We start from the raw sequence: 27,844 nt of genomic DNA, 5'->3' as shown, positions 1-27,844 counted from the left end.
TGCCCTGGCAACAGACTCACGTCTCCCCTCCGCTCTTCCTGTGTCCCTGCCCCTTCGGTTGAGTTTCCCTGCCCCTTCGGTTGAGTTCTAACCCGGAAGAAACGGTACTCTTAGGTCCTTAGAACTGACATTGAGGAGGAATACAGAAAAGCTTTAAGCTGTGGGCTTGATAAACCCTAGAATTCTAAAGAGAGCTTCCTGGTTGGTTCTGTTGGGAGTTTGAAAGTTCAAAATGTGGATAGGAATGTGAATAAAAAGGCTGAGCTCGTGATGTTTCGGGTGGGAACACGGTATTTAAAGAGGATTAGTGATTTGTGCTGCAATTGGCCACGAATCTGGACTCTTGGAGCCAGGTCCTGAAAATATGAATGAGGAAGAACGAGAAAGGAATTGGTTGGATGATTTGGTGGAGGAAACGTCAAGACAGTACGATAGTTTGGCTGTGGCATGGTTACTGCGCGCTGCTTTTAGTCAGGTAGTAAGAATTTAGGTAAGTAAACGAGCAGGCTGTCCAGGAAAGGACGGAGAGCTCATTAGAGCTGTTTCGGATAAAGCAGGTTGCTAAAGAGATTCTTACCGTTAAAGAGAAGCCAGGGAAGTGGTGGGACAATAGGAAAGACGCCTCGAGAGGGTGACCCTCTCCCTGAAGGCCCCACAGTAGAAGAAAGCACATTTATTTGAAACTTCTGTTGCAAAAGAGAGAGATGAAGGGTTGCCCTGCAGAAAAAGGGCCGCCTAGGAAAATGTTCCACCAAGTCCAGCCATGCAGGCCTTTACCAGCTACTGCTGCTGTGGGCCGTCCAGCCCTGGCTATGTATGTCCACTGCTGTGGGCCGTCATCCCTGGCTATGTATGTCCACTGCTGTGGGCCATCCATCCCTGGCTATGTATGCCCACTACTGTGGGCCGTCAGCCCTGGCTGTTTCTTAAGCCTGGCAGCACAATTTGTTATGTCTATGGGGCTGGTTTTGCAGACACGCAGAATGCAATAGTGACAATCACTGGAGCTTTCACCAAAGTTCTAGAGGAATCCTTGTGTAGGTGTGCGTAGCCAGTGCGTAGCCAGTGTGTGTAGCCAGGTCGGTTTCCCTGGAGGAAGCCTCCAAGCCAAATGTGCATGAGAAGCTGTGCCGGTTTGACTTCACAGAGTCCCCAGCTCCTGGCACTTTGAAGGTCGTGAGTCTTTAGGAGGTAGGCCTGGACAGAGAATAGGATAGCAGGGGAAGGACCTGCAAGGTCAACCACACCCCCAGTTCTCCGCTTCCGAGCTTGCTGCCCCTTGTGGAATTAGTGAGTGCACCTGCTGTCAATGCTGTGCTGCTCCTCCCCCACCCTCACCTGCTGTGACCAAGTCTCTCCAAAACTCTGAGCAACATGAACCTGCGAACCTGCGCTGCGTTATTTCCCTTTTTTGTTTTGTTGTTTTGTTTTTTAACCTGTTAGGTATTTTGGTCATAGCGACCCCAAACAGAAGCTACAACACACTTGACGGACAGAACGTAGAGAAGGTGACAGCCTGGGAAACCCTCTGCTTTTCCCTCTGATGTAAAAAGAGTTGGCTGTTCTGTTGGAGACGCCATGAGGAAAGAAGACACCAGCCTGCCCCCAACTGTTAGCCCGGGATGACTTTGGCTCACTGTGTAGCCCAGGCTGGCCTCACGCTTGCCTTCCCTTTAGCACAGCCTCCCACAAGCTGGGAGTGCAGGTGTGTGTGCCACACCGAACACCTGCTTGGTTTTGAGTAAATTTTTCTTTCTTTCTTTCTTTCTTTCTTTCTTTCTTTCTTTCTTTCTTTCATTTTTTGAGACAGGGTTTCTCTGTAGCTTTGGAGCCTGTTCTGGAACTAGCTCTTGTAGACCAGGCTGGCCTTGAACTCACAGAGATCCACCTGCTTCTGCCTCCCAAGTGCTGGGATTAAAGGTGTGAGCCACCACTGCCCGGCTCTTGAGGTTAAGTTTTCCAGGTAGCCAAGCTTCCAGAGGTAAAACCATTGCTTTCCCTTTAAAGTTGAACTCCCTTAGACGAAGCAAGGCAATGCATCCTGGTGCAGGGTCGCAGGGTCGCAGGGTCGCAGGGTGAGGGAAGGCACGGAGGATGAGCCGCATGGACACCGATGTTAACCTACCAGTGGCTTTTCGTTTCGTTTTGTTTATTTAAAGGAGAAATCTAAATGTCAGGGTTTCTCATTTAATTAAATTATTTGTAACTAAGTCACCAAGCAGGATTATCTGCCGGAGGATCGAATCAAAGACTAGCGCTTACCGCGGGGCTCACTGTTAGAGAGTCAGGGCGAGGTAATGGAAAGAAGATGACAGGGGTGTCAGAGGACCAGCTCCGGGGCTGCTCCTCCAGCAGCTCACTTAGGTCTCTGAAATATCATCTTCCCTGGAAGTCTTCCCAACACTCGGCTCGCCCTTCTCTTACCTGGTATCCTTTCTCCTCAGCTCTCTCTACCTCTTTTTGCTGATTGGCTATTTGTGTCCGGCAGGTCACAAAGCTCTCAGAGGGCAAGGACATTTTTTGTTTGTGTGCTTGTTTTGTTTGTAACTGCTGTCTCCCTGGCCCATGGTAGGCATTCAGTAAACAAGGGCTGAATAAATGAGGCATTTTTTTTCTTCCCCCCCCCCCCCCCGGCAATTTTTTTTTTTTTATGAAAAGCAGGGATAACAATATATATATTGTCAGCAGGGTTCTACACGCCTCAACTGGGATAGTGGATATGTAAGTATTTTTACAAATTCTCAGTCTAAACTGAAAATGAAGTTACTAACTTGTCATGGTTTTGCCCTGAGTCACTTATTAAAAAAACATGTTCATGAAACTGATTTTTGGTTTTGGTGTTTGCAGTTGGAAATCTTGCCTGGCTCGGAGGAGGGAGGTCTCTGCGTGAGAGCACTCTGACTCTCTGCCTCTCTGGAGACTCCTGGCTCGGCACAGCCTGATGGAACAGGACAGCTCCCCTCGGTGCCCCACATCTGGGCAGAAGTCTGGCTCTGCTGCTTTAGAAGAGAGAGAGAGAGACAGAGAGAGAGAGAGAGAGAGAGACTGGGAGGGAAAGGGAGAGAGGGGGGGGAGACAGAGTGGGAAAGGAGAGAGAGGGAGACACACACACACAGAGATACAGAGAGAGGCAGAGAGAGAGAGAGAGAGAAGGAGAGAGAAGAGCATCAGGACAAATACAGAAAGACAGAGACACAGTTAGAGGTGCCTGGGGAGAGATGGCCAGAGGGGATTGGCCAGGGACAGGAAGAGTTGGGCAGAGCTGGTGGGTTACTCTTTTCTTTCAAATACACATGGAATAATTCATGTTAGAAATGTGGAATTGGTCAAGATAGAGGAAGCAAAGCCATAACCAGCATATAAACTAGAACAGGAAAGCCCCCTGGGATGAACCCTGGAACGTATAGCTAGCCTACCCTGGATGCCTGCCATACAGGCTCTCACCCCGGCCTCCCTGGGTTATCTCCTGCAACCGCACAGCCATGGCAGGAACAAGTGTGGGCTGCCACACTCACACAGCAGAGCATGGGGCTTTACGAGGAGAAGCTGTCTTCCCAAGGATGTACAACAAAAGGCTCAGGCTAGAATTCACGACTTTTTGCTTTTTAAAATCCTGTGTCACTCGAGAAGAGATTTTACGAAAGGTTTAAAGAGAAGAAAGAGAAGAAAATTCCCACTCCTCAGTGTCAGAAATCAAGAGCTCCTCCAGCCTGCTGCCAGCCTCAGCCCCAGCTGGATCCCCTTTAGAAAGGCCCCCTGCCGTCAAAGTCTGGCTCCTGTTCCCTCGCTCTTTCTCTCTTTCCCTTTCTTTCTCTCTCTCTCTCTCTCTCTCTCTCTCTCTCTCTCTCTCCCTCATCCCTATGCAGAGATAGTCTTTTGTTCTCCCCCAATAAATCTCTTGCATGAGATCAGCTGTGTGGTGTGGTCTTTATAGCATACCTTGGCCCTGCTTCACCAAGGTGCTCCTGTCACATAAATCCTGGTGTTGATGACTGATGCCTACACATTTCCCACTTTAGGGGTCTAAGTCACACTGGGACCTGCAACGGGCTCCCTTTCTGGCTCACCGATTGCTGGGTACAGCATCCCAAACCGGTAAGTGGTAAGTTTTCTCTTTCAGTTGGTGTAAATGCTTCTCTGAATACTTATGCATGGCCACTTTCTTAGGCTCTTAGCCCAGGGAATGGCGCCACCAACAGTGGGCAGGTCCTCCTACCTCAGTTAATCTAATCAAGACAATCCCTATACCTAAAGGCCCATTGTTTGGATAAATCCCATTCTGTTGGCAACTGAGATTAACTGCCGCATTCAGGAAATCCAATAGAACTGAAAGCAGTGTCTAGACTTATCTGCATCTCTACGCCCAGAGCAGAGCTATTCACAACAGCTAAATGGTGAACACAAATGAACTCCATTGACGGGTGAATGGAGAGACACAGTCCACGTCTTTGATGAAGAAGATTTGCTGTCCTGTGTTCCCACATCAATAAACCTTGAGGACACTGCGTCAAGTGAAATAAACTAATCACAAAAAGGCAAATACTGTATGACCCATCGGCAAAAAGGCATTGAGAATAGTCAAATTTACAGAACAGAAAACCAAATCGCAGTTACTAGGGCCTGAAAGCTGGAGAAAGAAGGTGTGGTTGTTCGGTGGGATTGAACAAGGTGGTTTGCCAGGTGAAAGTGTCCCAGAGACCCGTTTACAGTGTGAATATACTCAGCACTTCTGGACTGCGTATTTAAAAGAGGTTAACAGGGCAGAGATGGCTCGGTGGTTGAGAGTGTTCGATGCTCCTGCAGAGCTAAGAGTCTGGTTTCTAGAAGCCATGTCAAGTGGCTCCCAATCTCCTGTAACATCAGCTCCAGGACCTCTTCTGGCCTCCTGAATGTGTACACATGCACGTACATGTACATAAAGATAAAATCTTTAAAAATGGTTAAAAGTAAAATCTTTAATTATTTTTTTTTTCCTGCTATGCCTCCCTCCCCACCAGACAGGGTCTCACTATATAGTTCTGACTTCCTGGAACCTGCTATGTAGACCAGGAAGGTCTTGAACTCAGAGAGATCTGCCTCCTAAATTCTGGGATTAAAGGTGTGTGCTATCACATTCAGCTGCTACGTACACACACACCCCTTCAAGCCTTTAAGACATTCAGCTATTTGATATGCAGAAAAGATGAATATTTTCATGCTGAGTTAGAGATAGTAGATCCCTTGAATATTCAATCACTGTTCTTAAATTATTTTCTTACCCTAGAGGAAGTGTCCCAACGACATCCACACTGTAGGACTCTTGCAAGTTAAACCCCGCAGAAATGCCAGTTCCCATCACCACCTACAATAGACACAAAACCAGGCACACCTCAGAGTCAAGTACTGACATACCACTAAATCAAATAATCTGCTGATCAGGGTATCTTCTCACTTCTCAGGGTTAGGAGGGGGGTCTTCAGCTGTCAGCTACCTCCTCTCAGTGGCTTCAGCTCACAAAGAACCCTACGGCTCTTGAGACCTGAATCAGTTTCTTTTCTTTGCTCTGCTCCCAGCTGAGGTGTCTGGTTAGCTGCAGCAGGAGGAGGCCATCAATGGGGTTGGCTTTGACTTTGGGGCAGGTAGAAGGAGCGTAGGCTACACACATGTGTGTGGTGAGGCTGGTAATATCAGCCTGTCACCATGGAACCCACATTTGGCTTTAGAATCCTGCTGCGGCTGCTGCTGCTGCTGCTGCTGCTGTCCCTGTCTCTAGGTCAGCAGCATCAACATAGCCAGGAGCTTCCCATCGTGGCACACAGTTTTCTCCAGGTCCAGAGTACACAGTCTGTCACCCAGAGCAGAGCTCCCAACCCTAGATTTATGTGAAGTATAAAGCACAACGCTCCGAGCAGAGGAGCAAAATAGAAAGTGGAATAGCTGCTCAATTCCCAGGAACTGCTGCTTCCAGAACTTCTGGAATGGGCTGTCCAGGAGAGAAGAAAGACCAGCTCTAGGGACAGGCAGTTCCCACAGCAGCGGCCTCTGCATAACTGCTGGTAACGCCAGCCTGTTATGCTTCTCACATTGGAGGAATGCCTAGACTACTTCAGCTCACAAAACAAAGATGGTTTAAGTACCTGGAGGCTCAATTTTATGTGACCGTAACCAATTACTAAACCATTGGTTTCCTGTTAACACGAAGAGGTGTATCACAGAATGCAAAACTCAAAATAAATTTATAATACAAGATAAAGGTCACACTTAAAAGGAATTGTGAAGCCCCTGTCCTCAAACTTTTCAGGAGAATGCTTTTTTTTTCTTCCTCTTCCTTTTCTCTGTGGAATGCATAGGTAAGAAGTTGATTTGCTTCAGTTTTCTTGGGGGTGGTGGTGTCCACATCCGTGAATAAATAATTGTGGTCACTTAAGAACATAGTATTGTTTACTCAATATATGTACATGTTTTGACAAAACACTACTAACTTTTCAGTCATGAATATGTTGTGAGATAGTTGGACTTGACTTACGTGAGACTGTGACGTATTTATCTCAGCACAGAAGTACCAGAAACAGAGAAAGCTGGGGAAATTTTATCTTTTCAAAGTGGAAGATGGAAGCCACTTTATTAAGGTAAATAAAGCTATTGAAGTTATTATGGGTTATTAAAGTAATATGTGATTATTATTTTTATTTTTGTTTGTCTAGATAAGGATTCTTTGTGTAGCCATGGCTGTCCTGGAACTCCCTCTGAAAACCAGGCTGGCCTTGATCTCAGAGATCCACCTGCCTCTGTCTCTTGAGTGCTGGCATTAAAGGTATGCTCCACCACCACTCAGCATAATATGTGCTCTTTAAAAAGTAAACAGATAATGGAAAAAACTTAAGCACAGCAAATCCCTCCAAATCCCATCTCTCAGAGATAACTAATGTTAAAACTTGTATTATGTCTTCACGTAGTCACCTGTGTGTATGTTTTAATGCATTTTTATTTTTACTATTTCGTTAGTTGTTCTGCAGAATCGGGGGAGGACCCTCCAGATCCCTGTTCTTCTATCACCTACACTTCAGATTCCCTTGTAGGAACAGAAGCATGCGATTGCAGGGGCTGAACAGGCCTTGCCTCATAGGAACAGAAGCATGTGATTGCAGGGGCTGAACAGCCCCCAGCCTTGTAGGAACAGAAACATGCAATTGCAGGGGCTGAACAGCCTGCCGCCTTGCATGTACTTACAGCAAAAAACTCTAGCGGAATGGGTGCTGGCAATTTCTCTTTAAATCTCTCATTAAACTCCTTGCCACCCAATAGCAAACCAAAAACCATCAGGCCGACGCCTAGGGAACACACGTTGAGGTTTTTAACGTTCTGCAACACAGCAACGGTACTCTGTAACACAGTGAATGCCGGATGTTTACATAAAGCTCTGGTCCTGGGTGACTGAACACACATGAGACACCAGACGCGCAGTTCACAGAGACAAGAGTGATAGCGGTTAGCAGAGCTGAAGGGAGACGCTGGGCCCAGAGGGCTTCATGAGAGGGAAGCTTCCTTCCGTCTGGGCTGCTGGAGAGGTTCTAGAAATGGAGGCGACCCCAGTTGCATGGCAAAATGAGTACACTTAACTGCACTGCACCGTAGAGTTAGAAAGAGTGTGGACCGTGAGACACGCGCTGCTACGTATTTTAAAAACGTCTGTCTATTTTTGGCAAGTCTGCACGTGTGCCTGAGTGTATGTGTTTGACATCAAGCATATAGGAGCCCATGAAGGTCAAGAGTTGGTGCCAGGTGCCCTGGAACTGGAGTTCCAGGTGATTGCGGCCATCACAGGTGTCTTTTGTTAGGGCAGCAAGTACTTTCACTGCTGAGCCTCCTCTTCAGCCAGGCCTCCTGTCTAGTGTATTTTACCACAGTAAAAAAAAAAAGTCTGCAAAAAAATTGGGCTTAGGCTAACCTTCAAACAGAGATGGGTGGGGACAGCTAGTGTACAGTTCAGTGGTGGAGAGTGTAATTGATATGTTCCCGGCCCTGGATCCAACTCTTCATATCTTCTACAGATTAAGAGCTTTTTCTCTTTAATCTAACCATACAACTTTATACTCAATAATTCTTATCCAACAATATTATGGGGTTTGTTGTTGTTTTGTTTTGCTTGAGACAGGATCTCACTGTGGAGTCCAGGCTGACCTTGAACTCGAGTTCCTCTGGAGTGTTAGGACAGGCACTACACACAAGGCTTATGGTGCTTTTGATGTGCTGATATCGGAAGATAGCTCACAGAAAATTCAGAGAAATCCCCCTGGGGCTGAGTTGTGAATGTTAGAAGAATCAGGGTTAACCCCACAGAATACTGCCAAGGTCAACACACAGCTAAGTTATAGAAATCTTTAGCAATTGTCATGAGAAGACAACAGAGAAGTCAGGTAAGATTTGGGGTCGGGAGAGTGAAGGTTAGAAAGATGCCCAGGAGAGAAGAAAGCCAATCATCTTACGGCTATGGTCAGGATACCCAAATATAACCATTTCATCTGAAACCCAAGAAAGCAGAGAGCCCACCACACCTGGGCTGCACAGCCTAGGACTCCTGCAGGTGCAGACTGCATTTTCTCTGTGACAAGTCATTCTGAGAAGTCTAGGAGTAGGAGGTCTATTTCCAGCTATCACAGAAATTAGTAATTTGTGGGGTCGCCTTATAGTCTGAGTCCGGTATTATCAATTGAGGATTCAAAATTAAATGCCACCTCTTCAAAATGGCCTTCCCAGAACCCTAATCTAAAGGCTACTCAGCTTTAGAGACACGGTTCCCCTTCTTAGGGCGCTTAACGTATTTTGTAAGGCACGTTTGCCCAGTCGCGGTTCACCTGGTTCACCCCGACTGCCTTCCCACGGGAGTGTCAGCCCTAAGGTCACGCTGTACCTGGCCAGCTTGTCTCTCATTTCAGTCTAGTAAAGGCTTGGCATATAAACACCTGCAAAAGCTATAGCCAAGGAGCCGAAAGTGTTTTTTGTAGTATTTCACTGTTAGTTGGCTATAATTACTCTGTTTTGATTTTGATTTTGTTGATGGATTCTAAACATGTAAGTTTTGTAGTAGTTATTTTGTTTTTAAGTATTTTATGTGTGTGTGTGTGTGTGTGTGTGTGTGTGTGTGTGCCCGCGTGTGTGACCAGTGAAGCCAGAAGGGGGTGCTGGATCTCCTGCAGCTGGAGACACAGGTGAGTACAAAGCTGCCTGATACGGGTGCTAGGAGTTAACTCTGGCAACCCCACAGCAGTAGCTGGCGCTCTTAACAGCTGAGGCATCTCTCCAGTGCCCATTAAGGATTTGGGAAGCTATACTGTTAATGGTTTCTAGATATATTGTATGGTGTGAAAAGATGCTGAATCTTTAGGATTTGTTATCAACTTCATATAATCAGCTTTGATCTGTGATATTTATACTGTGCACTTGAAATCAATTTTTACTTTATTGTGCATAGCATATACATGTGTTATTATATTAAACTGATTACTTATGTTAGTTAAGCCATTTATAGCTCTTTTTTTTTTTTTGCCAGCTTGAATAAGCAGCCTTTGTGAGAGATGTTTTCCTATTGTATCTTTTCTTTCTTTGTTTTTTGAGATACTAGGTAGCCTTGGATGACCTAGAACTCAGTTTGTAGACCAGGCTGGCCTCAAACTCACAGAGACCTGCCTGTTTCTGCCTCGGAAGGATTAAAGGCGTGCGCCACCCCACCCAGCTTCCTATTCTGAATTTAAAACAACCCTCGTGTGGTTTTACGGGCTGACTGCTCAGCTAATGAGTGATGGGTGCAGCCACCAGCAGCGCACTAACAAACTCCTGAGGAGGGGAGAACTAGGTACCCGCAACGTGGGTTTCAGGGTTTAAGCAGCAACCGCCTCCTCCCTGAGCATTGAAGGTTGAAAGATAGACGGAGGCAGACAGGGGTGGAGTCCGGGGTAGGGGTGGAGAGCCAGCAGCGGGAGTCGGGCGTCGTCTACTTACATACACCACCGAAAAGATCCCGCTGTACCGCTTCGTTTTCACCCCGAACAGGTATTTCAGCATGGAGGTGAACACGTGCACCGCGGCCGCGGTGGTGAACCCCCGCACCAGAGGCTCCGTGAGGTAAATGGCCACAAACCCAAACCTGCAGACACCTAGGCAAAACTACGGTTTTTAAAATGACAAAGAAACAAACGGCAAAAATGGGTTAGGAAAAGACAATCAACGGACGACGTGTGAGCCTCCCTTTGTGAGGACCTGACTTTGCAAACTCTATTTTAAAGAAGGGGCTTTGGCCATCTAGTGAGCTGGGGTCGGGGGCGGATCTAAGCTTCGGAAATGTGCAGCGATAGCAGGAACTTGAAAGGATGCCCTGAAAATAGCCAATTAACGCTCTAGGGAGCAGGGCCATAAAATTTAACGAGGTCCAGACGTTCCTGAGAGGCATCCTGTCCTTGAGATACCTTGTTATTTATTTATTTATGACTCTGTTAGGTTTTCACACCCAAAAACTGACCAACAGTTTCAGAAACTACCTTACCCTATGCCGTCCTTACCCAATCCCAAGACGACAGGACATGAACTTTCCAGATTATCGCGTTTCCCTTTTGAAAGCTCTACCCTCCCAGGTCTCCCTGCCATACTTTCTGCACCCACCATGTTGGGGTGCTGGAAAGATGCTGGTCCAAACTTGAGTTTGAATATTAAAATATTCTCATGTAATTTGCATCGGAATTTATTTGGGGACCAGAAATTTAGGCATAACACTTTCTTTTTTTTCCCTTTTTTTTAAAAAAGATTTATTTATTTATTTACTTGTTTATTTATTTTGTTTACAGTGTTCTGTCTGCATGTGTGCCTGCAGGTCAGAAGAGGGCACCAGATTTCTTTACAGATGGTTGTGAGCTACCATGTGGTTGCTGGGTATTGAACTCAGGACCTCTGGAAGAATAATCAGTATTCTTACCCTCTGAGCCATCTCTCCAGCCCAGGCATAACACTTTCTAGGCCACTCGTACCTGTGGTAGCTAACGGAACAGCGGTTATAAAGAAAATAACATTAACCTGCGATAGCTTGAGTCCTTCGGTGGAGCTTACATGCTGCTTATGAGGGGCTCACTCATGCAGGTCACACGCCTGCCAACCCCTCCAAGTTCACGAGGGGTGGCTCTTCCCTGACCACCACCCACTCCATCAAACTTGTTTTGCTTTTGGGATATCTGGAACACTCAAGGTAAACCCGTTAGTCATTCTCAGTGGGCAGCTGTTGCCAGCACCTTGAGCCCCCAGCTCTGGAGTTTTGCTGTCTGCCTCTGCCCACACATAGTGAGACCAGCTCCACAGATGAACCAACCCTAGTCCATCTCCCCAAACTGGAGTCTCACCTGAATGATTCCTGAAAGTAAGGTCACGGACATGGCGACTTTCACTCTTAATGCATCTCTGGCTTCCGTACCATTGGTGGCATTTACTCCTCCTGGGATGACTATATCATCTGGTACTAACCGAACGGCCACACCGCCAATCATCAGACTAATAACAGCAAAGGGGCCTGAAACAGGAGCATGAATGAGCTGTTCAGAAGCTCAGGAAGCTAATCCAGTAGCCCTGATGTCATGATCAGGAATGACCCCCTCCCTGTTCAGAGGCTTATAACATAATTTTAGCCAAAAGAACAACCCTGATCATTTTAGCAGAAAGCAGGGACTCTGAGTGACTTCTGAGGTCCTTGTGCTCACAGAGATGCACCAGGGAAGCCAGGGTTGTGACACACACAGACTCGCCTCTTCAACAAAAGGGCTGTGCACCTGTTTTCCACCCAGAACCTTCTGGTGCCTTGTGCTATCTGTAGGGACAGGCCTTGAGAATCGTTTCTCAGTCAATAGATAGGGGAGATGTTACATGTACTATGAGGCCTGGTGCTATCTATATGACCAAGAACACACCAGATCCTGGGCCCTTAGCTATAGAACCCCACTTCATGGTAGAGGCCACATATACTTTGCAGAGGAGTTTGGATAGAGTCATGCCTTAAGCTTTATTTATGCATTTGGGATTGAGATAATTGTTACCATTTAATTAACCCAAGATTATAAGAAAGTTATTAATTTTAGAAATCTTGGAGAAGTGGAAGGAGGAATAAGAAGAGGAAAAAGAGAAAGAAGAAGAAAGAGGAGGAGAAGGAAAAAAGAAGAAGAAGAAGAAGAAGAAGAAGAAGAAGAAGAAGAAGAAAGAAGGAAGAAGAAGAAACACAGGAACATGGTTGCATGGCTGGGGAACGAGTCCGGGGCTGCCCACAGGCAAGGCGAGGGCTTAACCTGCTGGCATACTGCCTCAGAAGAGTGTAGTCACATTGTTAAAGCAATTAATGGGTATGTGGTCACAAAAATCGAATTAAGCAATAATAACAAGCATATTGCAAAGCATAAGTCTTTACCTATAGATATGTGTCTAGAGGTCCCGAAGAAACAGTACATGATAACAGGATAAAATGAAGAGTACAGGCCAAACACCGGAGGTACCGCTGCCAGCATTGCGAAGGCCAAGCCTGCAGGAACAGAAGGCACAGACGGAGTCGTGGTTAGCCAATAGCAGGGTGTATTCCTTTTAACTAACCTCTTGGTCTCTGATGAACACGTGATACCTGTCTTAATTGAAGCAGATGTCTTTCTTCTGCCCTAACACCATGAACACAGTCCAGGCTGCAGTATGTTGGCTCATCCTGACTATTAACTTGACAGGGTCTGGAGTTGCTACAGGGAAACCTCCTGACTGGTCTGGGAGGGATTGTATGGACGAGGTTAACTGAGGTAGGAAACCATTCTGAATGTGGCTTGCACTATTCCCTGGGGTTGAGTCCTGGACTGATTTAGAAGGAGCAAGCAAGCTGAGCATCCTTCTCCATGGTGCCATTTCCTTAGCCTCTCAATGCCCCTCCACCCGACCCCTATGCACCATTACTTGTCCCTCCTCAGAAGCTAAGCTCTCCCGGGCTCCTCTGTTGCCAAATAATCACTCTGCAGTCTTCATGGACAGGTATCTTCCAAGTGAGCCAAGCCTGGTTCACTTCCAGGTTTGCAGTTTTCCAACCAGAACACTTGGGATTTTATTCTGAGAGTCTTTAACAGTGCAGGGTGTGCTGCCAAAATTCCTTCCCTTGTGGGGAGACATGAATAATATCTACTTCCTCCTCAGGTCCCAGCAGCAAAGACAGGTACGATTCTACCAAAGCCACTCAGAGAAAGCAATAAGCTCACAGAGAAATGAGCGACAGGCTCCTGGCTGGAACATGGGTGACCTTAAGGCAGCCACACTGGACGTTCTGCTCCCAGCAGGGATGACGTCAGGCTTCCCCAGGGCTCTGTAGATGGAATCCTTTCCCCTCATCCTTTCCCGTCTCTTCTTCTAGCCCAGTGGTCCTCAACCTTCCTAATATTGTGACCCTTTAATACAGTTCCTCATGTTGTAGTGACCCCCAGCCATAGAATTATTTCATCGCTACTTTGTAAGGGTAATTTTGTTACTGTTATGAATTGTAATGAAAATATCTGATGTGCAGGATTTCTGGTACACGACCCCTGAAGGGGTCACCATCCACAGATTGAGAATGCTTCTCTAGCCTCTTTCAGGGACTCTGGCGTCAAGCGCAGTTAGGGCAGGACTGCACACAGCTGGGTGGGAAGGGCAGCCGGATGCACAGGTGAGGGTCTTATGGCCCTGCCTGCCCCTCCTTCCTAGAGGAACATCAACAGTGAGCAAGCCTAGCCATGACGGTCCTTGGCGCGTGGGATTAGCTGGACTCCTGAAGGTGGCTGCAGTTGGGCCAGAGGATGGCACCACGCAACTGGGTCCCTCTTTCCATTCCACCCCAGACCGCTTACGGCAGTCTCAGAGAGTTTACATCACCCTCGTTTTTAAAAACAGACATTTTTCAGTTTAAGGCTCCCGGTAGATTGACTAAGTGGTGCAGAGAGGTCGCACATTCTATCTGTTCCCCCACATGCTTTCCCCACTATCAGGGCTCCCACCTCACAGCAGAATGTTTCTGTGAAGGATGAGCCTGCACTGAGACATCATTATCCCCCAGAGTTTATGTGTGGTCTCACTCTGATGTTGTGTGTCCTCTGCAAACGTGTGTGATGTCACCCACCCACCGTTATAGATACTGAATAGTTCTCCTTGGCTCCCAATCCTCTCTACTTTCTCGTCCCTCACTTCTCAGAAATCTTCAGTCACAACGGATCTTTCTTCTGTCTCCCAAGATTGCCTTTTTCAGAATGTCACATGATTGGCAATCACAGCCTTTTCAGATTCACATCTGTTACTTGCAAATATGTATTCGTTCGTGTTCTTCCCAGGTCTTTGCATGGGTTGGCGAGGTCTTCTCTTCTCTTCTCTTCTCTTCTCTTCTCTTCTCTTCTCTTCTCTTCTCTCCTCTCCTCTCCTCTCCTCTCCTCTCCTCCCCTTCCCTTCCCTCCTCTCCTCTCCTCTTCCTCCTCTTCCTCTCTCTCTCTTAGAGTGGAAGACCAAAGCCATGGCTTTGCATTTGCTAGGCAAGGGCTCTACAGCTGAGCTCAATTCCCAACCCAGAGTTCATTTCTTTTTAATAGTGAGTAGTGGTCCATCTTCTGGATGTTCCACAGCTTTTTTATTTTTGTTTTTTAACATATTACCTACGCAAAGACCTCTTGCTCCCCAAGTCTGGCAACTATGGATAAGGTTGCTAGATGCACCCCTTGGGGATTTGCTTGAGGCCTCTTTCTTTCTCTTTTTTAAGAGTCTGTTTTGTAGAGCTGTTAGGCTATTTTTCACTAAAGAGTTAGGTGGCAGTCTCTACAAACTTTAGGGGACATGATCTATTCTCCAAATTGTTATCTTGAACCCTGCCTACTTGTTTTAAGTGGAAAGGAAATGCATAAAGGTGTCACTTCTTTCTAGAAAATTCTTATTCCAAATAGTGTCTCAGTCTCTGCTGCCCTTGCATTCTGTTGGAGTGGGGCATGGAAGGGAGAGTTTGGGGGTGGGGTGTCATTCACGCTCTGCGTTGATTTTGGCATCCCTGCAATGTGTAGCTGATAAGCCGTGTGTCCTCAGCTTTGAGATCTCAGCAAAATTTCTGGGACACCTGGAAAATGTATCTACTTCATTTTAAGGCTCCGAAGTAAGACAGCAAATGAGTTGGAAAGCATGCCTGCTACATATGCAATGGTGCAGTCACTCTGGTGTCACCCTTAGAGAAGTGATTCTAGACAAGAAAAGCACATGTACCCTTCAGAGATCCAAGTGGCATTCCAAGTCTCTGCTGGGGAACGGCAGCCCTCTGCCCCCAAACTCCTAAACCAGGGCTTCTCAGCAGACAATTTTATCCCCCCTATGACATCTGGCACACTCTAGAGACATTTTTATCATGATGGCAGTGCTGTTGGCAGCTGGGATCAGAGGTCAGGAAACTGCTGGTACCCTACAACACATGGCAGTCCCTACAGCAAATGTTGGAAATGCCATGGGGTGAGAGACTTCGGAGATAGTGTTCCAGTGTCCAGGGTCCTGCAGGGTAGGTAAGTCAATTCCAGTTGTTTGCTGTGGTATTCAATTCCTCATTTAACAATTTTGAATAGAAACCACCGACTTTGAAGTATTTCAGCTTCTCATTATACAGTGGCGTGCCTTTGTCATTGCCACTAAGTTTCATCCCCCTGATATTCACATGGTTTGCACGTGTGTCTTGTCTAATTGTTCTCCATTTAGTCTGATTCCTTACAGAATTCCTCCTGGACAGCTCTTAGTCATTCGTGCCCTTCCTCCTGGAAGCCTGACCAGATGAACAACAGGGCATGGAGACAGATCGTTGCTGCTGTTTTCTTTTTATCATCACCTGTTTATTTGTTTCCCGAAGACTTCCTCTACTTTAGTATCTAACCTTTCCCTGAATGTTACTCTGGGAACCAGTTCGGGTTTGGTTTCGGCGAGCTCTGTCTGATTCTTTGCTGCTTATCAATAACAGCAACCCATGATTATTTCATAGATGCAGTGTAATTCTTTTCTGTTTCCTTAAAGAGTTACCCTGCCTGTTATTTCTGCTTCTCGTGAGTTGCCTTTTTGTTTTCATAAGATATTTGTATTTTATTAAATAAGTGCACATGTATTTGTGGCATGTGTGTGTATGTGTGTGGGCATATGTGTGTGTATGTGTGTGTATGTGTGTATGTGTATGTATGTGTATATGTGTGTATGTGTGTGTATGTATGTGTGTATGTTTATGTATGTGTGTGGGTGTATGTGTATGTGTGTGTATATGTGTGTATATGTGTATGTGTATGTATGTGTGTGGGTGTATGTGTGTATGTGTATGTGTGTATATGTGTATGTGTATGTATGTGTGTGGGTGTATGTGTGTATGTGTATGTGTGTATATGTGTATATGTGTGTATGATGACTTGTGCCATGCTGTACACATGCAGTCCAGAGAACAATTGTGTCACATCAGGTCTCCCTTCACCCTTACATGTGTTCTGGGACTGAATTTGGTCACCAGGCTACTGCACTTAGTGTCTTTCTCCACCAACCATCTTGCCAGCTCTGCTTCCTTCTGAGATGCTCTTTCTCTCTGCCCTTTCTCCTCTCTCTCCTGGGACTGAACCTAGAACCTTGCTGGGCTCCATCTACCCCAGCTCATTTTTACTTTTTGTTTTGAGACAGGAACTAGCCCAGTTTCTCAGGTTGACTTGAAACTTCTCTGTAGCCTAGGGAGGTTATAAATGTGTAATCCTCTGACCCCAGCCTGTGCCTTCCTACTGCTGTCTACACCCCTGGTGCACTGTCTTCCTGTCTACACCCCTGGTGCACCGTCTTCCTACTGTCTACACCCCTGGTGCACCGTCTTCCTACTGTCTACACCCCTGGTGCACTGTCTTCCTGTCTACACCCCTGGTGCACTGTCTTCCTACTGTCTACACCCCTGGTGCACTGTCTTCCTGTCTACACCCCTGGTGCACCGTCTTCCTACTGTCTACACCCCTGGTGCACCGTCTTCCTACTGTCTACACCCCTGGTGCACTGTCTTCCTGTCTACACCCCTGGTGCACTGTCTTCCTGTCTACACCCCTGGTGCACCGTCTTCCTACTGTCTACACCCCTGGTGCACCGTCTTCCTGTCTACACCCCTGGTGCACTGTCTTCCTACTGTCTACACCCCTGGTGCACCGTCTTCCTGTCTACACCCCTGGTGCACCGTCTTCCTACTGTCTACACCCCTGGTGCACCGTCTTCCTACTGTCTACACCCCTGGTGCACCGTCTTCCTACTGTCTACACCCCTGGTGCACCGTCTTCCTACTGTCTACACCCCTGGTGCACCGTCTTCCTACTGTCTACACCCCTGGTGCACTGTCTTCCTGTCTACACCCCTGGTGCACTGTCTTCCTACTGTCTACACCCCTGGTGCACTGTCTTTCTCTTTGTACTTTTACTTTGCCCATCTCTTTTCCTGAGCACACCTCAGTCACGCTGCCCCTCCTGTTGGGAATGCCTTTCCTCTTGCTTTCACCTGCCAGAGGTCTCAGCTCACGTGGACTTTAAAATTTTTTTTTGATTTTTATTACAATTTTATAACATATCTATACTAAATTTTGATCACTTTTGCCCTTCTTACCTTCTCAGTTCTTCCCTCTTTTTTTTAGCCCTTTTTTTACAACAACCCCTCCCACATTGATGTCTTCCCTTACTTTGTGTGAGCCACTAAGTTTAAATGCAGTTTCTTGCACCAATGCATACTGAATCCACTTTTCCAAAGAACTTTTCATAATTTCTTTACTTAAACTAACTCCCTAATAATGTCTTAGGATCCTCTGTTTTCCTTTATGATGTTTATGATTTAATCATGTGTATATACCTTTATTTGTTTCTTGTCTTAGCCCCTGTTTGGAGAGTTAGTTAGCGCTCTAGGAGTACAGGAATCAGATTGTTTAGGGTTAATATAATTTTTTTTTGAGACAGCGTTTCGCTGTGTAGCCCTGGCTGTCCCAGAACTTACTATTTGGATCAACTTGACCTTGAAATGACAATATTCCATATGAGTTAGGATTAAGGGCATGTTCCACCATACCTGGCTCACAGATTGATATTTTCTAATGTTATTTTAATAACACAGAGCTGTCAAGAAAATCCAGTGTATCATAATCCCTTTTAGTTATGTCATGGGCCTAGAAACAAGAAATTTATCACAACTTCAGCAAATTGTTGCCTGAGCAACTGATTGATCCGCAGATCGGGACCACCCCTTTCCACTGTGAATGATCCCAAGGCTTCTTCAGTTTCTGAAAAGATTGCTTAGAAAGGTAAAAGTTACCAGAGAGAGAGAGACAGACAGACAGAGACAGAGAGACAGCGACACAGAGAGAAAGAGCAGAGAGAGATAGCACACCACGCACACAAACACGTACATACACACAAAGAGAGAGAGAGAGAGAGAGAGAGAGAGAGAGAGAGAGAGAGAGCAATGCATTGTACTAACCTTGGGGAAGCTGAAGCACTCCCGTGCTTATGCCTGAGACCAAGTCTCCCAACACATACTCCTTGAATTTATACGCTGGCAACCACTTAGTGATGGGCAAAAACATGTAAATGATGTTTCTTATTTTCTTAGGAGTGCATCTAAGGAGACAAAGACACAGACAAAGTTGTAAGCGAGGGACATCCCTGCAGAACCCACACGGGGATGTTCTCTCTTCTTCAGCTTATGAGTGATAAGGAGCAAACCACAGTCAGTGGTTAAGATGCTGTTGAACAGGGTGGGGGACCCACGTGGGAGGCAAGACAGAGAGCCCTAACCAGCCCCGAGAACAACAGGGGAGGCAGATGGTTTAGAGCTTTGTGGAGAATTTGAGAACAGGTATGTAAACCTTTACATGGATGTAAGGAGGAGTAGAAAACCATTAAACATAGTGTGTCGGTTAATTATACCAACGCAACTTAGAACCATTGGGAAGAGAGTTGTGATGAGGAATTGTCTCGATCAAATTGGTCTAGACAATACGGGTTGTCTGTGGGAAATTGTCTTGGTTGTTAATTGTGGTATGACCTCGTCTACTGTGTCATTTACCAAGGAGAGGGGTCCTGAATAGTATAAGGGAGCACAGAGCTATCAAGCGTCCACCTGTATACTTTCCCCCTGCTCTGCTCTTGACTGTGGCTTTAGGTTCCTAGCTTGCCTGCCTGCAATGATAGAGCTGTGAAATAAATCCTTCCTCCCTATGTTGCTTTTCATCAGACTGTTTTATCATAGCAACAGAATGAAACCAAGTCTCGCGGTACCACGCACGGTGTTCACGGGACCAAGCCAAAGGCTGATACCAGCAGAATCACCAGGCGTAGCTTGTTAGACTGCAAGTGTTCACCTCTCATTTCCCCTCCAACTGGCCAAAGGAACTTTACGCATGGGACCTTGAATTCTCCGAGCCGAAGGCTACGGAAGAGGAAACGGGTTAGACGTACGTGAAGGCCTGTTTCAGCTTGTCCCCGATGGAATCGGAGACCTTGTCCTTCACATGAAGCCTCTCCTGGAGCACGGGGTGACTAAAGATTGGCCTCTCCACGTAGTACCTCTGAGCTGCCACGGGGATTTCATTTTCCTCAGCATGATCCATGGTCTGCGGTTCTTCACCGGCAGCGGGAGACAAGCATTTCTGGAGGGTCAGTCACTAAGGGAGAAAACAAAACCCGTTTTACGTGGTGAAAGCCATCTCTTCTTAGGGTGGTCTAGGTCCTGAGGACTCCTCAGAACCCCCAGCATTCTTCCCATGAGGTTGTGTAGAGTAGGCATTCACAGATATCGTGAACAAAAACAAATTTAAAAACCCTGTTTGTGTATTCCCCTCAGAACAATAAATAGGGAGTGTGCAGAAGTTCAACAAGCGTTCTTGTTAAGCTTAGTGCCTGTCCTGCAGCCCGCTGCCTCTAGCCCTGAGTTAGCAGAAGAGGAAGCTAGATGAACTCTGATCAACGGCAGGTCAAACCAACAGCGAAGATGGTAAGATTGGCCCTTACTCTGACCACATGCCTTGGGAAGGTATTATACTGTCTTCTTAAGTCTGTTTTTCACTAATACTTGCTGTTCAGGACTGAAGCTTGTACCCCCATGGAGGAAGTCCTTGGTGACGTTCACAGTAGTCCCTAGTTAGAAGCATGAGTGCCCTATGATACTGTTTTAAAGTTGGCTATATTGGGAATGGTGTAATGGCTTGATTCCTTTTTCCTTGATACATACTGAAAAAAATAAGTAAAATAAATATTTCCAGAATGAAAACCCAACATGGATGTACATATGGTGGTATATACAAAAATACTCATAGGAGAACTACAATAGTAATTGGAGAAATGCAAATACATGCTTGCATGTAATAAAAATACACATACGCATAAATGGAACAAGACATAATAGCTAAAAGAAATGAAGTAACTATAGACACATCATTATCGATTAATCTCGAGGACTTAATTTTTAATAAGAAATGAGACACAAATGGGCATGTATACATAATAAAAGAGAAAAGACTGCAGGACCTGAGCAGCTGTGGCAGAAAAATTGAAAATTCAAGTCTAGCCTGAGCTGCGATGAACAATCTCACCTTTTAAAAAGCATAAAACCATTTATAACAGTGACAAAACAGTAACCACAAAGACCAGGGTGGAGAAAAGGAGACTAAAACTGGAAAAGGCTAGCCCAAGTTTTTAAAACTGGAAAAGGCTGATCCCGAATTTCCTGAGAAACCGCCACACTGCTTTCCAAAGTGGTTGCACAAGTTTGCATTCCCACCAGCAATGGGTGAGTGTACCCCTTTCTCCACAGCCTCTCCAGCAAAGGCTATCATTGGTGTTTTTGATTTTAGCCATTCTGACAGGTGTAAGATGGTATCTTAAAGTTGTCTTGATTTGCATTTCCCTGATCGCTAAGAAAGTTGAGCATGACCTTAAGTGTCTTTTGGCCATTTGAACTTCTTCTGTTGAGAATTCTCTGTTCAGCTCAGTGCATAAAGGACATTGAGCCTATAATTAGTGATCCTAGAGAAGCTAAATAAGAAGGAGAACCCAAAGAAAAATATATAGGCATCCTCCTGAATATTAACCTTCATCAGGCGATGAAAGGAGACAAAGACAGAGACCCACATTGGAACACTGGACAGAAATCTCAAGGTCCAAATCAGGAGCAGAAGGAGAGAGAGCACGAGCAAGGAACTCAGGACCGTGAGGGGTGCACCCACACACTGAGACAATGAGGATGTTCTATCGGGAACTCACCAAGGCCAGCTGGCCTGGGTCTGAAAAAGCCTGGGATAAAACCAGACTCGCTGAACATAGCGGACAATGAGGACTACTGAGAACTCAAGAACAATGGCAATGGGTTTTTGATCCTACTGCACATACTGGCTTTGTGGGAGCCTAGGCAGTTTGGATGCTCACTTTACTAGACCTGGATGGAGGTGGGGGTTCCTTGGACTTCCCACAGGGCAGGGAACCCTGATTGTTCTTTGGGCTGACAAGGAAGGGGGACTTGATTGGGGGAAGGGGAGGGAAATGGGAGGCGGTGGCGGGGAAGAGACAGAAATTTTTAATAAATAAATAAATAACTGGAAAAGGCTAGCCCAAGTTTTTAAACAAACAACATCTGCAGTGTTTTAGGCTCCCAGAAAGAGTGACTTGGTAGTAAGGCTGTGTCAGCCAGACTTCAAACAGCTTAAGGAGGAATTGTTTGTAAAGTTTATGGTTTCAGCCCATTTTAGCAGAAGAGTATGGGAAAACAGAGTTGCTCACTTTACAGTAGCCAGGAAGAAAAGAGTGGTGTGGTGTGGGGAGAGAGAATCTGAGCCCCTTAAATCTTCAAAGGCATGCCCCAGGGACCTACTTCTTCCAGCCAGGTCCCATTTCCTAGTTTCCAGTGGGGATCGTGAATTCCACAGATGAGCCCGTGGGAGATTTCCCTACTCAGACTCTCTCCCTGGTGCGTGTTATCTGAGTTTTAGGACTTGTTTTTACTCTTAGATCATACACACTGTTACAGAAAGTTAGGTACACAACAACCAAACCCCGTGTTCCCCAGGTAAGTTAGGTTGGGGTTAAATAAGTACACGGTCACCTGTGGACAGCCTTGGGATTGTGGCTTGGTAATTTTGGTCAACATAGCCCCGTCATGGTGAGAAGTCAGGCTTTAGGTTTTATGAAACAGCAATCACATCCAGTGAAGGGGTGTGTTTAAAACATCAAACAAAGACAAATGCATTTGAGGAGATGGAAATTCCAACAGCCTAGAAGAAGATGGAAGGTTGATATATGATTTCGGCAAGAGAGACAGGAAAATGCTGTAGTTTGAACATTTCTGTTGTTTTCGAGGCTCGTGTTGAAATGCAATTGCCCACTCAAGAGCACAAGATGTGTGCCTGTTATAGGTGGTGAGTTACAGGACTCTGAAGACTCTGCCCTCTTAGACGGGCATCTCCCCAAACCCTGGACTTTGCTACTTTTTAAAGTTCACAGAGTGAGAACTATGTTGGCAAAATAGACTTCATAGTAGGACAATATGAGGTGGCTAATCTTGCTTGTCAACTTGACATACCCAGGAACCCTCAACCAAAGAATTGTCTCCATCAAAGTGACTCACGGACCCGTCTGTCGGGCATTTTCTTGATTACTAAGTGATGTAAATGGGCTGGGCTATATGAAAAAGGTTGCTGAATATAGTCTTGGGAGCAAGCCAATAAGCAGCATTCCTCCCTGCTCTCTGCTTTAATTCCTGCCTCAGTTTCCACCTCCAGGTTCCTGCTTTCAGCTCCTGTGTTGATTTTTCTTGACAATGGACTGTCAACTTTAAACTGAAGTTAGCCCTGTCCCCTCAAATTGCTTTGGGGTGCAAAGTTTATCACAACAGACAGCAGGAACTAGAGCAGAAGCCACTCTGTTGGTTTGTTGGTATCTGGTTCTCAAGCTCAACAATGCTTGTTGAATCCACAGGCAAATAACTTGCTTCTGCATGTCTTGTTCTCCATCTTTACAACATACTGTTAAATCACATCCTACTTTTAAATCATTAAGGCATGGTTGATGTATAAAGACTGTGTATAGCTAAAAATCTTGAATTTAGGGATAGCTATATGCCTATGAAAACCTCTCCACAATCAACATCAGACATGCATCAAAGGGCTTTCTCTCACCTTCTTTGCTATAGCGTGACAAGAACATTTAATTAGATCTACTTTCTTTGTAACATTGTGACTGTGCAACGCGATACTATGTGCAGCAGACACTGTGTTCCCTTTGACTAATACAAGAAAACAGCTGCAGAGCGTGCACTGTGCAATATATTCCATGATGTGCTTAAGTTATCCCTACAATGCTGCAGTGACGCTAGATATAAAACTCAAAGGGCTTAGAATAGCACTTGTTATCTCAGTAGAAAATGAATCTGTATTTTAGGTGGAGACTTACTATGTTGCCTTGGGTGGTCTTGAACTCTTGGGCTCAAGAAATCCTCCTTCCTTGGTCTGCCACACAGCTCGTACTCTAGGCTTGTGCCACTGACTAGCTCTATACATCAACCTTTTAATTTCCTAGTTATTTTTTTTTATCTTTTTTTTTTATTGCGAAAAGAAGAAAAAAAAAACATAAACAAAAAACAAGTTTCCACCTCCTCCCAGCCTCCCATTTCCCTTCCCCTCCTCCCACCCTTCTCCCCCTCCTCCCACCCTTCTCCCCCTCCCCCCACTCCTCTCCCCCTCCCTCTCCAGTCCACAGAGCAGTCCGGGTTCCCTGCCCTGTGTTAAGTCCTAGGTCCTCTCCGTCCATATCTAGGAAGGTGAACATCCAAACTGGCTAGGCTCCCACAAAGCCAGCACATTAAGTAGGATCAAAACCCCCTGCCATTGTCCTTGGTGTCTCATCAGCCCTCATTGTTCGCCATGCTCAGAGAGTCCGGTTTTATCCCATGCTTTTTCGGTCACAGTCCAGCTGGCCTTGGTGAGCTCCCCGTAGATCAGCTCCTCTGTCTCAGTGGGTGGATGCACGCCTCGTGGTCCCGAATTCTTTGCTCATGTTCTCCCTCCTTCTGCTCCTCCTTGGGACCTTGGGAGCTCAGTCCAGTGCTCCTGTGTGGGTCACTGTCTCGATCTCTATCCATCACCAGATGAAGATTCTATGCTGATATGCAAGATATTCGTCAGTATTGCTCTAGGATAGGGTCATTTCAGGTTCCCAATCCTCAGCTGCCCAAGGAACTAACTGGGAACCTCATCTTGGGCACTAGAGAGCCCCTCTAGGGTCAGGTCGCTTGCCCACCCTAAAGTGGCTCCCTTAACTAAGAATTGTGGTTCCGTGCTCCCCTATCCACGTTTCCTTTATCCCAATTCTCCCGTTTCCCAGGTCCCCCCTCCTTCCCTTCTACCTTTTCTCTCCCCATCTCCCCTTACCCCCATCCCACCCCACCCCCCAAGATCCCATTTTCTCCCCGGAAATTTGGTCTACTTCCCTTAGCGAAGAGGACAACTATATGTTTTTCCTTCGGTTCACCTTCTTCCTTAGCTTCTTTAGGTTCACCTATTGTAGACTCCGTGGTCCTTATTTATGGCTAGAAACCAATTATGAGTGAGTACATCCCATATTCATCTTTTTGGGTCTGGGACACCTCACTCAGGATAGTGTTTTCTATTTCCATCCATTTGCATGCAAAATTCGAGAAGTCATTGTTTTTTACCGCAGCGTAGTACTCTAGCGTGTATATATTCCATACTTTCTTCATCCATTCCCTTCACAAGGGTTGAGATACTGATTTGTGTATGCATTTAAATGAAATCTATTGCATTTCTGTTTACATATTAGGCTGTAACAGAGAAGCTGGCTGTACTTGGAGACCAATAAGTTCTCATTCATTGCCTCGGGACACAGGTTGTCCGGTGCCTGCTGCAATCTGCTCCCTTTGAGCACTTCTTCCAGGTAGGTCGGCTCATGGAGAGTGATGGAGAACACAGGAAAGACAGGAAGGTTGGGGGATGGGACCAGGAGACTATTGGTGAGGAAATGAGGAAATGCCAAGGTTCAGGAAGGGAAACCGAGTTTTTGATGTATAAAATGTGTCTCCTTTGTTATTATGCCCATTGTAAAAAGTTGGAAACTAATGCTTCATCCATAAATTACACTTATTAGGTGTATATTATAAATGTACATACATGCACAATATACCTACATGTGGTATAGATACATGACTGAGAGGCCATTTCAACAGTTTTGATTTTTATTTTTAACATTGTACTAAACCCATTTTGCTACATCAGTAAACAGTTTAGTAAGTATAGATTTTAATGGATATTGGATATCTTTTTGTAAATTTACAATAATTAATCACTCCCTTACCAATATTTGTTTAGGCTGCTTTCACTATTTTGCTATTACAAATGGGGATATATATTTAAACAGTATTGATACTAATTATGTCATATTTTATAAGCACATTAAACAGACAGATTTAAAGCAATATGGACAGTCTGTGTTCACTTATGAATCGCAATAGCAAAAACCAGTCACTCCGTGGTGGTTTGAATAGGTATGACCCCCATAAACTAATGTGTTTGAATGCTTGGCCTATTGGGAATGGCACTATTAAGAGGTGTGGCCTTTTTGGAGGAAGCGTGTCACTATGGAGGCCGGCTTTGAGATTTTGTAAGCCCAAGTCTGACCAGTGTGACACAGACTCCTTCTGCTGCCTGCTGATCAAGATGTAGAACTCTCTGCCCCTTCTCCAGCACCCTGTCTGCCTGCATGCCCCCTGCCATGATGATAATGGATTGAACTGTAAGCCTCAATTAAATCTTTTCCCTTATAACAGTTGCCTTGATTGTGGTGTGTCTTCACAGCAATCAAAACTCTAACTAAGACACAGTTACTCGCTGTGATGAAACTTCAGGCGAAGAACCACAGCATCCGTGTAGGTAAGACTTGTCCACACAATCAGACGAAGGGCTGGAGGCGCTGATGGAATCATGACAGCCGGGATTGAATTAGCTTTGTCTCGCTTCAGAGACCATGTTCTTACCCTGCCTGCCTCATTGAGTTTGTATTAGATTGATTATGACGATGCTTGATTTCAGTTATATTAATTATGGGCATGTATTCCCACTTGTCATGATTTATTGTTTATAAAGAAAAGCGGTTTAAGCCAAATTAGAAGCCAGGCTCAAGAAAAAACCTCCGAAAAGATTGGACTCCAAGGGATTCTTTATTAGCATAAAATGCAGAGGAGTAGGCGTGGTCACCATCCAAGGCAGTGAAGGTGAGCATTGAGAGGTGCTGTCTATGGAAGACGCTGGCAGAAACCCTGCTTGAGAGGTTACAGAAAAGAGGGCGTAGGAGGCAGAGTGCAGGTTCCATTCTGAAACTACAGACTCTTGCCTTTTACCTACACCGCAGCCTTCTTTGTCTTCTCCAGTCACAGTGGCAACTCCTGGTCAGAATCATTCTGTTGCGGAGAAGTGTGGGAGCCCACATGTGACTCAGTTTCCATCTGGAGTCAACTCTGACTTAAAAGTCCTTCACCTGCTCTGCCTGCAACCTTGAGGGCTGTGAGAAAGTTCTGGTTAAGCCCGTGGGAAAGAGCATTTTGCCCACGAGAAAGAGCACATTATCTACTAAGACGCAGGCTGGCGGTGGCCAGACAAGGGCACCTCCAGATAGGAGAAGAACATGCTTGCTCCAGGACAGGAACAGTGTTGTGGTTAGATGCTGACTGACTGTCTGGACTGTGCTTTGTTCTGCTTTTGTGTATAATCAGGCTCCGAAATAAACTCGGGGCTGTGTAGAGTAACCTGGAAGTCCCCCAAATCTACCTGTGTTTTCTGTCTCAATTTTCCTCAGTCTAACATTGCTTTAGGCTCAGTACCCCTTCCAGCTACCCCCAGCTGACTCAGCTTTGCTGAAGAAGTCAAATCCCTCCAAACACAAATTAGCTATGAGCACATAAGTTGATAGATTGCAATATTTATTTTCCAACCAAGAACAATTGAAATACTGCTAATCGTAATGACACGGCTTCCAGAATCTTATAGGAAGGGCCCAGTGATTCAAACTGGGGCTGAAATTTGAATGTCAGACACTTTAATAAGAAAAAAATTCCCCATGTGAAAACAGAAGGAGAATCTACTGGCTAACCCCAATCATTTCCCCCACTAAAATAATAATATTTAGTCAAAATAAGATAGACTTGATATAGTCAAAAGCCTAGTGGAAGAACTGAGGAGGAAAATGGAAAACTTTCCCACTTTCCCACAGCTGTTGTTCCGGTCCCTAAAGTCGACATTTTCCTTACTGTTTTCTGGTCCATTTATTTTTATTCTTATTTATGGTATTGGGGATTGAACCTTGCACTTTGTGCCTGCTTCCAATCTTGCCATTGTTGTTGTTGTTGTTGTTTTATCCAGACAGGGTTTCTCTGTATAACTCTGGCTGTCCTGGAACTCACACTGTAGACCAGGCTGGGCTCAAACTCAGAGATCCGCCTGCCTCTGCCTCCAGAGTGCTGCGATTAAAGGCGTGTGCCACCACTGCCTGACTTTGCCTTTTATTTTGCGGCCAGATCTAGCTATATTACCCAGGCTGGTCTTGAATTTGTGATCTCCCTACCTCATCACTGGCCCTCATTCCCAAATTAAGTGGCTATATTTTCATTATTATATTTTTAAAAATGGGTTTATTTCATTTTCATAATATACGATTTTCTTACTTGCTATTTTATTTGAATTATATTGATTAATTAATTAACTAATTAATTTTTGGGTTTTAGAGGCAGGGTTTCTCTGTAGCTTTGGAGCCTGTCCTGGAACTTACTCTGTAGA

The 27,844-nt window shown here is 45.5% G+C and overlaps 1 protein-coding gene across 1 annotated transcript in view; it reads right to left on the bottom strand.

Annotated features, from left to right (window-relative positions):
* The window catches only part of Slc26a5 (solute carrier family 26 member 5), a 55,933-nt gene that overhangs the window by 15,137 nt on the left and 12,952 nt on the right, over positions 1 to 27,844 (bottom strand). The window contains exons 2-8 of the mRNA XM_041668304.1: positions 19,470 to 19,675; positions 18,490 to 18,629; positions 12,416 to 12,526; positions 11,364 to 11,530; positions 9,979 to 10,143; positions 7,210 to 7,362; positions 5,259 to 5,341 (exon numbers count right to left, since the gene is read on the bottom strand). Coding sequence (XP_041524238.1) covers positions 5,259 to 5,341; positions 7,210 to 7,362; positions 9,979 to 10,143; positions 11,364 to 11,530; positions 12,416 to 12,526; positions 18,490 to 18,629; positions 19,470 to 19,621 — 971 coding nt within the window. The 5' untranslated portion in view covers positions 19,622 to 19,675. The remainder of the gene's footprint in view (positions 1 to 5,258; positions 5,342 to 7,209; positions 7,363 to 9,978; positions 10,144 to 11,363; positions 11,531 to 12,415; positions 12,527 to 18,489; positions 18,630 to 19,469; positions 19,676 to 27,844) is intronic.

This window comes from Microtus oregoni, unplaced genomic scaffold, assembly GCF_018167655.1.
Source record: "Microtus oregoni isolate MIOR12 unplaced genomic scaffold, Mior012 000018F_ref0000195, whole genome shotgun sequence".
NCBI classification, from domain to species: Eukaryota; Metazoa; Chordata; class Mammalia; order Rodentia; family Cricetidae; genus Microtus; species Microtus oregoni.
The sequence above is the reverse complement of the archived record's forward strand: the minus strand, read 5'-3'. Positions and strand labels throughout refer to the sequence as shown.